The 14,206-nt window shown below is 40.1% G+C and overlaps 2 protein-coding genes across 3 annotated transcripts; one reads left to right on the forward strand and one right to left on the reverse strand.

The window, feature by feature from the left end:
* Positions 1–1,041: 1,041 nt before the first annotated feature.
* Positions 1,042–3,383, forward strand: LOC125901048 (uncharacterized). Its single transcript, XM_049596396.1, has 3 exons — positions 1,042–1,840; positions 1,962–2,029; positions 2,452–3,383. Exons 1-3 carry the CDS (start codon positions 1,343–1,345, stop codon positions 2,552–2,554), a joined length of 669 nt encoding a protein of 222 aa, XP_049452353.1. The 5' UTR covers positions 1,042–1,342; the 3' UTR covers positions 2,555–3,383.
* A 96-nt stretch (positions 3,384–3,479) lies between these two features.
* LOC125901046 (kelch domain-containing protein 1-like) lies at positions 3,480–13,051 on the reverse strand. 2 transcript variants are annotated; one of them, XM_049596395.1, is made up of 14 exons: positions 12,916–13,051; positions 12,459–12,572; positions 12,205–12,275; positions 10,983–11,100; positions 10,665–10,777; positions 8,643–8,730; positions 8,376–8,459; positions 8,191–8,271; positions 8,039–8,097; positions 7,226–7,335; positions 7,051–7,123; positions 6,839–6,923; positions 4,307–4,359; positions 3,480–3,869 (listed from the first exon to the last, which is right to left on the reverse strand). In XM_049596395.1, the coding sequence occupies exons 2-14, from the start codon at positions 12,564–12,566 to the stop codon at positions 3,728–3,730; spliced, it is 1,185 nt and encodes a 394-aa protein (XP_049452352.1). In that variant the 5' UTR covers positions 12,567–12,572; positions 12,916–13,051; the 3' UTR covers positions 3,480–3,727. The 2 variants fall into 2 exon arrangements, with proteins under 2 accessions (XP_049452352.1, XP_049452351.1); XM_049596394.1 differs by having other exon boundaries at positions 12,459–12,575.
* Between the last annotated feature and the right edge of the window lie 1,155 nt (positions 13,052–14,206).

Below are 14,206 nucleotides of genomic sequence, written 5' to 3' on the forward strand. Positions count from 1 at the left end.
TCTGTGGACACCGACCTGTAGATATAAACGGCTCATTCTAAGGTAACAAAAACACAATTTTTATTTTCAGGTGATTATACACTGAAGAAAACATATTCCATTTCAGCCATTATCCCCCTAAATCTGACACACTGGACCTTTAAATAAAGGAACAACAGTGTACATACTTCCCCAACAACATCTAACACGTGTTCTCTAAAAAAATCCAAAAGTAAAGCAGGAATTTCCTCGATGAGACATCAAGGCAGGCTGATCCCCCCCCTCACATTCACAGTTTGGAAAATGCCAGTTGCTTTCACGGCAGGTGTCTTTGACTTGGTCATCCTCCAGAGAGAACAGGTTGCACAGCTGTCTGGCACTCACACACATATGTGCACACACAAGCAAGGACTGACACAGAGAGAAAGAGAAAGAGGCACTTAATGAAAGATAGCAAACAACTCCTTTACTCGGGTGAACTCCGGGTTCTGGTTGGACAGCTCTGGCGGGGAGATGCTCCTGCTGTGTCTTTTGTGTGTGCAACTGGATCAAACAAAAGCTTATTGAGGAATCTCTGGGAAGCCCAAGCTGTCGGAAAGGAATGCCCCGTCTTTCTGTTGTGGCTCAGTGCTTGGGTCTTAATAAGTCACCAGAGGGGCTGGTGAGCTGGGGGCCTCCTGGACCCGGCAGGCGGACAGCAACTCACTCACTCCTGACCTCACTTGCCTCAATAAAATCTATTAGCTGAACACAGACGGGCAAAAGGCTGGTCATTGTTGCTGATGTGATACAGATAAATCAAACTAATTGGCCTATGTTAGTCTTTTCATGGCCATACTGTCCTTACGTCATCTCTTTCTCAATCCTGGGAATGGCTGCATATTTAAATACATTTCTTTTTAAAGTTTTTTAATGAGAAATTGTTTAAATTATATGGTGTTAAATAAGAAAATACAAGCAGAGGCTCTCAAGTAAAAGTGGGAGTTATTTAGGAAAACATAGTGTGTGTCCCTCTATAAGAAGGCGGAGTTTTCTCCCTGGGGTCCTGAGCCAAACTGGTGTTATGTAACTGATACACTGCCTCTCATCCTGATGTGGAGTTACCCGAAAGTTTACAGGCAGCGGGTCTGTGAACATGGAGATCATTTCAGATCTGTAGTGGAATATTTTTAAGAAATTTGGCCTTTAGAGTTCATTTTCAGCCAGAGACGTGTCTTGCAGCCGTAAACCCTAATTGAGAACTGACCTTAAACGCTGCCAAGGATCTGAGTTGGTTAATGTTCAACTCTTGGAGCTCTTAGTGTGCCTGGAAAGGAATTTGGAAATGGGACTTTGCGTGTAGATTTCCAAAGCAGCAGCAGACATGGGCAGCGGGACAAGCCGAGGGAAGAAAGTTGCACCTGCGTGTGTCAGCGAGGTGAATGTAACCAAAACAACAACCGGTGGTGTCACTTCACCCAAACAGGACAACCGTCCATTCAAGCCGCTCAAAATCCATGCGATTTTGCGCAACGCGCGTAACCGTGCGCACCCGGACTGCCACAGCGAGGGGCACGACTCTGACTTCTCCAGGGAGGACGATGACATTGATGCAGAGCTGGACACGGTTCTGGCAGATTACGAGGAGCGAGGGAGTGTTTCAGTGAAGAAGAGTCCTCCCAAGAAGACGGTCATCAGATCCAAAACATACGGACTGTGCCATTTTAGCCAAGAGGATGAGGAGGACTTGAGCTCAGCTCGTCGGTCCCGAGCCGAGGAGCCACGTGGCTCACACGGAGGATCAAGAGATGTAAACAAGAGGAGCAATGATGCTTTCACACACTCTAAAAAACATACACCTGCGTGCCCCAGTCAGCACAGTGTAAGGACTTTTATTTGTGATATTTATTTCATAGCACATGGTGATTGATTTTAATTAATATTCTGTGATGATCCTGGAGACTTCTTAAAGTGTTCCTCTTTCCCTCTCTGGTTTCTGTCAGCCCTCCTCTCAGGGCTTTTTGACAAGAGGGGCTTTGTTGGAAGCTGTTCCCACAACAGAGAAACAATCGTGAGTAGACAGCTCTGATAAATAATGCATTTTCGTGCTCAGTGGAGTAGTAAAAGCCGAGCAGGGCCAGATCAAATTCACCTTAAAGGGATCGAAGTGCCAGCCCATTATTCTCAGGGTGGATGGGATTAGTCAGATGTCTGCAAGCAGGACAGAAACAAACAAGTGTCTGTTGTTGCTGCTGTGTTGAGTGTGTGTATGTGTGTGTGAAAACCGGAAGCACAACTGAGAAAACATTTCCATAACTTGCCTTAAGCACAAGTTGGCATAATGTATTTCCTACCACTGGCCCTTGATGGCCCCTTAGTGCATCATATATATTGGAAATTAATCCGCTGATTGTTGTGGGTTGATTTGTATGATTTATTTTTCCTGTTTTTATCACCATGGTGCTGATATGTCTCTCCATCCACTCTCCCCAGGACTTTTGGCAGCTGCCATAGCTCCTCTCTCACCATGCCAGTCATCCTGTACGATGGATCAGAAGAAGAGCTGATGGACACTATTGAGAGGGAATTTAGTTGACCCCCAGCTGGGAATGCTGCAGCAAAGCTTCTGTCCTACAGCAGTGTGCAGAAGATATTTTAAGAAGAGAAAGGGAACCAGGGTTTCTTTTGACAAATTCCTGTTACTACGGAAGGCTACAGTCACTGTGTTTGAGCAGGGTTTCCAGCATGAATTTAACACTTACGTTTGCACTCCAGGCCTTTGCATTCACCAAGTCTTATTTAACATGAAGCAGTGTAATCGCAGAGTTATAACACCAACTTGAACAGATGCCAGGAAGCCTCCTCAGTTTGTTGTGTGCAGTGGTGTCACTGTCACCCCCTCAACGCTGCCGACCTCCCACAGAGCACTCACCTACTTATGTGTTACTTATTACTTATTCTACTTTAACTTGTCTGTTAATAGGTAAAGGAGGGAACACATATTCTTCTCTGGCACATTCTTGTGGCCTATGCTATATGCAAAAATAACTTTCCACCAGCAGTTTTGCGCACGCAGCGCAGTGTAAAGTTCTTCTAAGTGGCAGCAAAGGTATGAGCTTGGATTGTTTATTTAAGGTTTCCTTCCTGACCACAGTTCCTGCACTTTTCCAGCCTTATGAAGAAGGAATGTGAGGGAACAGAGGCTTTCAGTCAGGCACAGCTGCATTTCAGACACACTCAAATGTAAAAGCCTGCTGCCACGTAGTGGTGGAATGGAGTAGTTGAGTGCACGGACACATAAATGGACATTTGTTTGTGTCAACACTGCATTTGTCAGTGTTTAACGAAAGGTGGATTTCAGCCAGAAATGTAGAGGGAAAGTTTTTTATTTGGTTTTATACTGCAAATAAAAATTGGTTATTGCATTTGTGAATATGTGTGAAGTCTCTGGGAGAATCGGTGTGTGTGTGTTGACTTGGTTGACTAATAATTTTATAGTCTAATAATCCACATCAGGCAAAAACAGTTCAACGTGCCATTTAATGATCACAGTCATCACATGAACAGTGTAAGAGTATTTCAGCAGGCAGACTGTACAAAATAAAAACTGCATCTCTAAAACAATAAAATATAACACCATAAAATATATTTTTATAAATAAAAATGCTACCCCACAGTGTGATAGGTATGTTCACACCAAAGGGAGTACAGTACTTAAAGGAAATTGTACAATAATGCACTGTTTTTGGCAGCTTCCACATTCTTTGAACTAGTATTTTTGCTTCTTTGAAGGCCTGTAGTAAGACATCCTCCTCTGTACGGCTGTCAGCAGTTTGGGAGGCAGCAGAGGAAGCTGATTTCTGAGCATCTCTGAGTTCCTCACATTCTTCGCAATGTAATCCTCACAAATCCTGTCAGAGGGAAGAACAGTCTGTTATTGCTCATCTCTATTTTGGGACTATTTTGAGATTACATAATCAAAGTAAAAATAACAATTGGAAGTGAGATGATACGTCTGAAGGGGTTCATCTCATGACAGTAAGATTGATTTATAATATGACTTAAAAAGAAATAGAGGTTTTTAAACAGCAGTTATTTTTACTTCCCATAAAAGGAGAAGCGCAAGCAAGGCTACCGTCATTAATGATGGCTAAAACCAGTTTGCTAGCATGCACATTATCAGGGCTCTAAAACTAAAATGTAACACAGCCATCGTTAAAAAATCAGTATATCTGTTGTGTGTGAGTCTATTTCTGCTTCAAAATTATTCTAATTTTCTATCTGTGCTTGTTTTTATAAAATTATCTCTCTGAGATGTACAGATTTATAAAATATAGACTGTTTTTACCTGAACAGAGGATATGGCTGTGTCTGGAAAACAAGTGCATCGTTGCAGTGACCCTGAAAATAAATATACAAGTTCTGTTAAGTTCCATTTTGATTTAAATATTCAGCACAAAGTATTTTCTCTCACATTCAGATGTGCATCTTATGTATGACTGTGGTATACATGGACATACTCCAAGGTAGATTTTTACTTGCAGTCTACTTTTCACTATATAAAAAGTTACTTTTTTTAAACCTTTGTTTTAGGATTTTCAATATAAAAACAAACACTCAGTAAGTCACTTGAACAACTCAGCCTCAATACAGTATTTTGCCATATCCACTTGAGACCCTGTGTCCCCATATGTCGACATCACATTTTGGGTTTACTTGACCTTACACTTCATTCTACTTAATTCAGACCTGTTGTCCTTGTTCCTGGACACTTTTTGTACCATCTAGTGGTAGTGAGAGCTACCACTGATTGATTATAGGGCTGCAACGATTAGTCGACTAATCGATGACTAATCGACTATTAAAATAATTGGTGACTATTTTAGTAGTTGACTAATCGGTGTGAGTCATTTTTCATAGAAAAGCACTATAAAACTACCCCAAAATACTCTTACTGCAGCTTCTTACGTTCAGATATTGGCAGCTTTACACACTCTCCCGTGACAGTGAACTAAAACCCTTTGGCGTGAGTACGAAACAAGACATTAGATGACGTAATTTTGGAGTTTGGGCGAGACAGACCGACATTTTTCAACATTTTAACACATTTTTCGATGAAATGATTAGTCGACTAATCGAAGAAATAATCGACAGATTAGTCGATGAAAATAATCGTTAGTGGCAGCCCTAGTTGATTATTGTTATACTTTATGGGTCCTACTGATCCCAAATAGCTAGGAAAAATTAAAAATGCATACCAAACAAAGGTTTGGGTCTCAGGAGGATATAGAAAACAAAGAACAAGTCCTAGGACTTTAACATTACTAGTAAAATAAAATACACACTGTTGGAGGGTTTACCGTTTCACTGTCAGTCCATTAAAATCCACTAGCCTTGAGGTTCTCTGGGACGGGACTCTGAATTCTGACTATTATTTTTATTTGAGTCTTATTAGAGAACCTTAACCTTTCAAAAAACAATACATTAATCAGCTCTCTTATCCACATATCATATGTTGGTGCACAGTCTGATGTCCATATAAACAGAATAAGTTTCCTTGCCAAAATCAGTTTTATACTTGTCTGACAAAGGTAACACACTCATGGCATCTAGGACAGCGACTAGTGGGTTTTGTTCCCAGGCTGTGGAGCAGTGGTTCCCAACTGGTCCAGCCATGGGATCCAGATTTGTCCTTAGTCATTAGTTCAAGGTCCTTCATTCATTCATTCATTCATTCATTCAAGGTCCATACAGTTTAAAATATTCAGCGTCATACTCGTGTTTGGACTGTCATTGAGATAGTTTGCGGTCTCTGTCAAGTAGGAAACAGCACTTCAAAATAAAAACTCTGTGCCAGAAATTCACTGTACTTAAAAATAAAGTGTGTTTTTTACATACTTGCCATGTTTGCAAGTCACTTGTGGTCCATTCAGAATGGACCCGCGACCCATGAGTTGGGATCCACTGCTTTGGGGAAACATTCAATTTTACTCTTCCAATAAGAAAACACTTTCCGACATGTCCAATCAGAATGTGTTTAAGTCCCGACTGCCTCTTCACTCCTTATGCAGAGGGAGGACACATCAGGGAAAATCTTAGGCAGTCTGTCTTTGGAGTAATATAGCCAATGCACTGTTCTGAATTGGATCAGATTGTGTCTGGAGTTAATTGAACATTTCTTTTAAAGACTCTCCTCCCAAATCTCATTGTCTATATAAAACATTTGTGGGGAAAGTAAAATGCTGTTGGATATCATGCAGGTTTTCTCTGATGTGTTATTCAGTAAAGAGACATTGAACAGCACCTGGATACATCTGATACAACTGTTCATGTTTTTTCAGGTCTTTCCATATAGTTTCAGAGTTGTGTCTGTGTTCATGTGAATTCAGGAGGCTTGGATGGATTGTGTTGATTTTAGATTTGTCAAATCAAAATAATATCACATATCTCTTTTGGCTTTTAAATCAGGGGTGCCCAAGTTTTTCCCTTGGAGGGCCAAAACTAAAACTTAATGGTGGGCAACAGGCCTAAAGCAAACACCTATTGTATTGTTACGGCTCTGACACACCAAGCCCACTTTCTGCCTCTCCATTTATATCTTGCCTAACTCATGTCAAACTGACTTTCTGTGTAAAGTGTCACTCTGCCCACCATGCTCAGACTGTGAAAACGATTACTAAAAATTCAGAATCCTGCATTTTAAAAGATCATTTTACTTAGCATAAAATGAAACCGCAAAAACACTAATATGATTTTTAAATTAAATTGAATGCTTTTGCTAGAAATATGTGGCGGGTCAAATCGAAATTTATGACGGGCCAACTCTGGCCCACTAGCTCCACTTTGGGCAGCCCTGTTCTGAAGTGTCTCTGATACTTACAGTGTCGACAAGGAGGATGTAGTCACAACTTCCACCAAACACAATCACATCAGAGTCTTTGCTTAGACTTGCTGTGTGCCACAACCTTAAACGGGAGAAAAGATGCTATTTAAAACCTGCTTACAATTCACAGTAACACTCTCTAATGCTTGAACAGAGTAATAAATGTAAACTCTGTAACTTGTAACTCCTAACCTACAATTTTCAAATACCTTGGCTTATCCTTATAAGGATGTTCGACTTCTCGCCAATTCTTTGACTCCACATCCAGCAACCACCCATCACCTGATGGAGGGAAATACATGTTACTGATGAGAAAACAGTAAAAGAACATAAAATGACCACAGGAACAAAGAAAAGAAGTACATTTTGGGTACATTTTCTTACTCATTGGTTTGCAGTCTACACTGAGGCCTCCAAACAGGAACAAGGTGTTGTCTGATACTGCTGTGAGCGTATGCCACGATCTGCCCACTGGAGCGGTGGATGTTGGGATTCTGGAAAACATATTTTGCACAATGCTGTAAAACACAAACCCTGCAAAAGATAAGGCCCATAGACTGTATATAAAGATGGATGGCAAGAAAGCGACAGCTCCTCAAAAGTAAAGCCAGAACATTTCGATTTATGTTAGCGGATGGGACATGGGCCCAACTACAAAACTCAAAGAACACGTCAAATAATTTTTTCCCATTGATGGTTTCTGTCATTTTAGGTATCTTATCTTGCTGATGTATGCTGAAGTGGGGTTTTTTCTGATAAGTTTGGTTTAAATTAGTTGTTGGATGCTATACAAGGGGGGTGTGGCATCATGATTCTGAGTTCTGATAGCCCCTTTTTACTGCCTGGTCAAGGCAGGAATGCCGTGCCGTTATTCTGCCTCACAGCTCTGTATGAAAAGTACAATCATGGAATAGGGGAAACAGAGTCGTCTCGCCTTTAAGCAGGCAGCAGAGGTAGTAATGGCACTGAATCGATATCTGTGTAAAAGGGACAGCCAGCAGGACAGGACTGGTACCACATTTTGACATGGTGTTATGTGTGTAACCGACGGCCAAGAGATTTAAATAGCAGCTGGAAGCAGTTAGCAGCTAACTCGAAGATGAAGAACAGTAACCAAAAATGTCAAAACAAACAGTCTACAATTAGGCTGCTTTAAATATGAATGATTAGGTTGAAATAAAAGCCATTTCTACATACATTTCTGACCACGTCCATGATTGAAAGTCTAGGCAGTGAATGTCATTCGTCCTGGTTTCCTGCATTTGAAAGAAGAGGAGCTCGAGTTACTAATGGCAGACTGCTATCATCTTTGAATGTGAGATGAACTGACAACCACGCTGAGCTCTCACCATGACTCTACCTCCACAAATGTATCCTCTGCATCCCATTGTGGCACTGGCATGGGCGGCCCTGGGGGCTGGAGCACGGCCCTGCAAATGAATCCCAAAACAAAAACACAAAAACTGTAAAATCAACTGAGAATTTTGAAATTGTCTTCATAGATTTCCAAGAATCACACTCTTAACTGGCTTACATGGGTTTGTGGTTCACTCCAACTGACTTCTGTAGGGTCGAATATATGAACCTCATTGTTCCATCCCCAGAAGAGATCCCCCACCTGAAAACAAAATTTTAACATAACATGATTCTCATTTATATGAAGGCATGATGCATTTTAGAACTCAGATGCCTCGAACTACCAAATATGTGTTTCTAAAAAGTTCAGTTCCTAAGCTGCACTCTTGGGATAGCAAACATGTACGGACACCTGTGACAAACTTATAGTCAATAAAAACATTACCCATGATGTTTCATCTACAATGAAGCTTCTTCTCCTGCTGTCAATATTGTTCAGTAGTTTGTGACCATATCCTCCAAAGTAGATGATCCTGGAGAATATTAAACAAAGATTATCACAGTTACCGTCATGCAAGCAAAGACTGTAAATTTAGCTGGTAAACAATTAGCTTTTATTTCCATTTCACAACGCAATTAACCACAAGCAGATGTAAAGTCTTGTGGTTTAGGATGCGTTTTTCTTTGCAGGTAGATTTTAATGGTCCAGTGTGCAGGATTTAAAGGGATATATTAGCAGAAGCGGAATATAATACAATACATATGTTTTCTTTAGTGTATAATCACCTGTAAATTAACATCAGGTTTTTGTTTCCTTAGAATGAGCCATTTATATCTACATAGGGAGCAGATCACCAGAGTGTAGCTAGAGTAGTTTCTACAGTAGCCCAGAAGAGACAAACCAAACGCTGGCTCTTGATAGGGCCATTTGTGCTCATCCACAACAAGCATTAGAAAAAAACACTGGTTTTTTTTTAACGAGACACTGTTTATTCAATGTTTTTAGTGGTTAAAATCACCGGGTCTGTCTGTTTTGGAGAGGACGACACCTCTGCAGATAATTTGGCTCCTGGAAAAAACTCCTGAACGTCTGGATCTTAATTTAACAGAGACAAAAGGTGAGCACACATTAGCATCATTAGCAGTGTGCCGCCCATCTCTGACGCGCCAAAAAGCATTGGAAAATTTGTTATTCATTATTTGAAACTGCTTTATTCAGTGTTAAATCGGTTGAAATCACTGGCTGTGTTTGTTTTGGAAAGGAGAGGACAACTACAGATAATTTGGCTCGTCTCGGCTGATGAAAAGGTGAGCACACATTAGGTTATTAGAGAAAAAAGGTGGGCACACATTAGCAGGTGCACACATTAGCAGGTGCTGGGTTGGTGGCTCGTCTGCGACGTGTTGAACAGCATAGAGGAAACACTGATTTGTAACGTGATTTATTCAGTGTTTTTACTGCTTTTATTCATCTGGGGTCTCATTTATAAACATTGTGTACACACAAATCAAGGCCTGAAAGAGGAGTATGTCACTTCCAACAGAAAAGCTGTGATCTATAAATACAGACTTGATGGGAGACACTTTGACCCATGCTTAGGAACATATTGTATTGGAATGTGTGACAGGAATTTGGCGATGCAGATGGTGAGGTGGAAGCCTGGTTGTAGAAATTGTTGAATATTTTTTGGCACACACCCTTTGTGACATGCATTTTTAGTATGGATCCTACACACTGTTTTATAAATGAGAACCCTGGTCAGTTTCTTTTGGAGAGGAAGAGAGCTCTGCAGATAATTAAGCTCCTGGTCAAAACCTGAACAAAAACACTCAAGGAATCCTAACTTGAAGACATTTAAGGTTGGTGGAATCCGCAATCTTCATGGCTAGATGCCACAAAATCCCTTTTAATCTTACACACTGTTCCTTTAAAACAAGGTTAAAACCTACAAAGTAACATTTGGAAATGTGGTCATTGCAACTCAAATAGAAAAACAAATTCAGTTGAAGATTATGTCTTATATTTTACTGAATGTAGAATATATGATAACAGAATGAAATCAGTGTTGAGCACATCCAACCCCAGACAGAAAAAGCAACAGATGGAGAGGAGAGGCTGCCTGCATGCTGAAATTTTCAAGCTCCCATGTTTCTATTAGTGCAACATTTTGACCTGCAATGTCGGGTTAACTGCTTGAAAATGTGCCGACAGCCTCTCTTTTTCTTTTATCAAAATAAACCCACGCACCAAACCATCAGTAGCATTCAACAAATATCATGGGGAAAAAATATGAAAACGAAAGTCATAGAACACACTACCAGATCCTATAAAGAGTGTCCAACACTCCAAATTTGTTTTGAGCAGTAATAGTGATGCAGTACTTCATGAAGTTCAAACTTGCCCATGGCGAAACATGCAGTAGCAAAGTGCTGGAAACAGCAGCCAGTTAAGATTCATGGTGCTTACCTTTCATTGTAAACCCAGCAGGACAGTTTGTCTCGAGGAGAGGGAGCTGAACCAATCTCATGTATGATCTTCTTCCACATGTATTTACCGTCTGTCAGGTTGACACAATAGATCTGTTTGAAGTCAAACACTGATCACTTCTTCATGTCAACTCCGCTCAGTCTAAGATGTGACCTTTAGGTGTGTTTACTGATTCATTCATTGTGTACTCACACCCCACAGGAGATTTTACACATACTTCGGGGTTCATAGTATTTTTTTTTTAACTACACAAAAACACAAACAGAAAAACCATATGAATTCAGTTATCAGCCTCACCTGATTGGTCTGTCCATCGTCATCACAACCTCCAAATATGTACATGTGTCCGTTCACAGAGCAGCCGCAGGTCCCAGACATAGCAGGAGGGACTTCCCCTGACATGTGAAACACTTCCCTTCAAAGCAAGATAAAAAAAAATAGTGGATAAACTTCTTACAGTCTCTATGTCATGGCACAATTTACAACGTCTAGACAGCAGAAAGCTCCAGGCGAGTAGCTGTCAATCCAAACACAGGATAATGTGACATGACTGGGCTGCGTCATAAAGGCCCAGTGTGTAGGATTTATGCCATGTTCACAAAAAACCAGGCAGACGATAGACCCCACATGCACAATACCTTAAGGACGGCTCAGGAAAACTAAGCAAACCAACTCTTTGCATGAAGGAGCTACATAATATCCCGTTGCAAATTCCAGTGCAAAATGGAATATAATATTCATAACTATATATTATAATTTTCTAATCACCTGAAACTAAGTATTGCATTGTATTGTATTGTAGTATTAGTAGTGTATACTCTACGCTTGGCACAATGGCGAAGAAAGTCACGACGGGCCCTGGTGCATGATATCGAGCATGTCTTGTCTTGCCACAAATAGAGACCTGACATCAGACAACATCAACATACATATTACCCTGGGTAAGTCATTGCATAACTGAAAAAATATCAAAGACAGTAAGAAATCAATCATTTAATTGAACAGTTTTTGTAGTTTATTTGTACATTTTATACCTTGTGTAGAAAAAGCATAACATTTTGTTTTAGATAGCTACTGACTATTTTAAAAAATAAAATTAAATTAAAAAGTAAACCATGACTTAGATGTGTTTGCCTTTTTGAGGACATGTATAGAAACTGACTGATTGGGCTTCCCTGCAAATTTGCACAATACCTATCTAAAAAGGGCTATAGTCTGACATCTGACAACCTGTCCAGGGTGTACCCCGCCTCTCGCCCAGTGTAAGCTGGGATAGGCTCCAGCCGCTCTCTCCACAGGCCCCTCCACCCCACAAGGTTCCAGGGCACCCGCACTGCCTATGATGTCTATATTTACGCCCCTGGCTTTGCACATGGGTGAAGTTTCATTGGTTGCAACGTTGCAACCTCACTGCTTGATGCCACTAAATCCTGCACACTAGACCTTTAAGCATCAATGTGTGAATAATATATTTGTTTTAACCAAACAGGCACATTTGGAATTTATTTCATATTCTTACCATACACCTTGTTGTAAGTCATACACCCAGATTTCATCATTGGGCAGGAAAACTTCATCATCAGCAATTGACTGTGGAGAAAACATGTTTATTATTAGGGTATTACAATTATGTCCAATACAAAAAAGCAGAAGTAGGATCTGAAAACGTGTTTTAAACCATAAGCGTGCTACCTGTGCTCAATTTCGTTTAAAGGAAATGGGAAACACGTTTAACGGCTGGTTTGGTAATGTTTGTGTGTTTGTTTTCCTCACCATGTAACCTCCCCACACATACAGCAGGTTGTCCTCCACCACAGCCGTGTGTCCGCTCCTCTCCCTGGCCACCAGCTCCGAGCGGTGCCTTGCAAATGCGGAATCCATGACTGGCTGCTATAAATAGAAACAGACTGCGTTTGAGCCTTAAAATGTACAAAAAAAAAATCTGTCTTAAAAATCTCACCTGTGTTACAGTATCAGCTGTGTGTTATAGCTACAGTAAGGGAAGTAACGGTGACACTGTGAGCAGAGCTGAAACAAACAGGCTCCCAAAAACCCTTAGTGTTGCTTAATAATAGTAAATAATAAGGTATTTGTACCAAATTGTAAGCCTTAGTCATTATATCCGGAGGGCTAACGTTACATAATGGCAGGTAACACATCAAACGGCCCACAGTACAGACATACATCAAACATTTATCGCCATTAAAACACGTATAAACATAATACTCACGTGCTACAGTGCGTTTTTAGTTGTCACGTAGTTTTTTTCTCATGTTGTGAACACCAAAACACAGCTGACCAAAGAAAAGTCGTGTTCCTGTCAGACCCTCTCCGTGCTCGACTCTGGATCCACTCCTGTATGCTATGTCAACATGGTTACAAAATAAAATGCAACTTCCGGTCCACTTCCCTGCCAAAATAAAAGAGAACTGGTTGTAATAGTAATACACTATTACAGTGTATACTATTACAGTATACAGTGTACACAGTGATTCTGATGCATTTTATGGTGATTACTTTGGAGTTTAAATCCTTTATAACCTAAAATTTCATTAATTATTGTTTGTCTGTGATATTGCATTTCCAGAAGAAAGTGTTGAAATGAAAAAAAGTACTAACCCCCCTCAAAAATAAAAGAATCCAACTATATGACAAAAAAACTGCCTCTAACCATGCTTTTTTAAATTATTATCACTATAAACTTCATTGTGTTTTTTTATTCTAATTTAATTTTGTTATTTTGATTGTCTTTTGGCCGACTGGAACTGGTGCTATACTCCCTCTTGTATTAATCTCTGTTACCCTGTTTGTATTATATTCTTATTTTTGTTTGTCAAAGCTTTATTTTTGTTTGTCTGTCATGTACTTACCTAACCAAAATCAATGAAAAATTTGAATTGAAAAAAAGAAAAGAAAATGTACTAACACTCCAAGGGAAATGACAAGGTTATATTCATGATATTTATTTAGAGTTTCCTGGGTAAATATAACCTGTTGAACAAATCAGCAGCACCTATGGCTTTTGCATTTACTCCATTCTTATTCAAGATTGTGAAGCAGTGTACAGGGTGTCTACAGATAGTTAAATTTAAGGCTTTTAAAGACCTAAAGCTGGAGATGCTGACTTTTGGAGATGGTGGTAGCCATTAGTTGATGGGAGACTGATGTTTGACCCACCTTGTGCCATCGAGAGCTTAATGAAGTGCTGTTAAAAAGAAAATGAAGAGTTCAAATTAATATGTACCCACCAAAAACAGACTTAAAATGACTACATAATGACCACAGAGGGATGCAAAGGAGCTGCAGACACAAAACAACCACAAGGTGACAAATAAATAACTGACAAGAGACACAAAATAGTCTCAGAGAGATGCAAAATAACTACCAGTAGGCAGAAACAATGACCACAGAGAAAAACTAACCCACATAAAGATGCATAACAAAAACCAACACAAAGTCTGTGTGTCTATGTAGAAAAGGTTGTGGGGCCTTTTACATATCTGTGCCCAGGGCCCATTGTC

Source organism: Epinephelus fuscoguttatus, linkage group LG14, assembly GCF_011397635.1.
Source record: "Epinephelus fuscoguttatus linkage group LG14, E.fuscoguttatus.final_Chr_v1".
Taxonomy (NCBI): Eukaryota; Metazoa; Chordata; class Actinopteri; order Perciformes; family Serranidae; genus Epinephelus; species Epinephelus fuscoguttatus.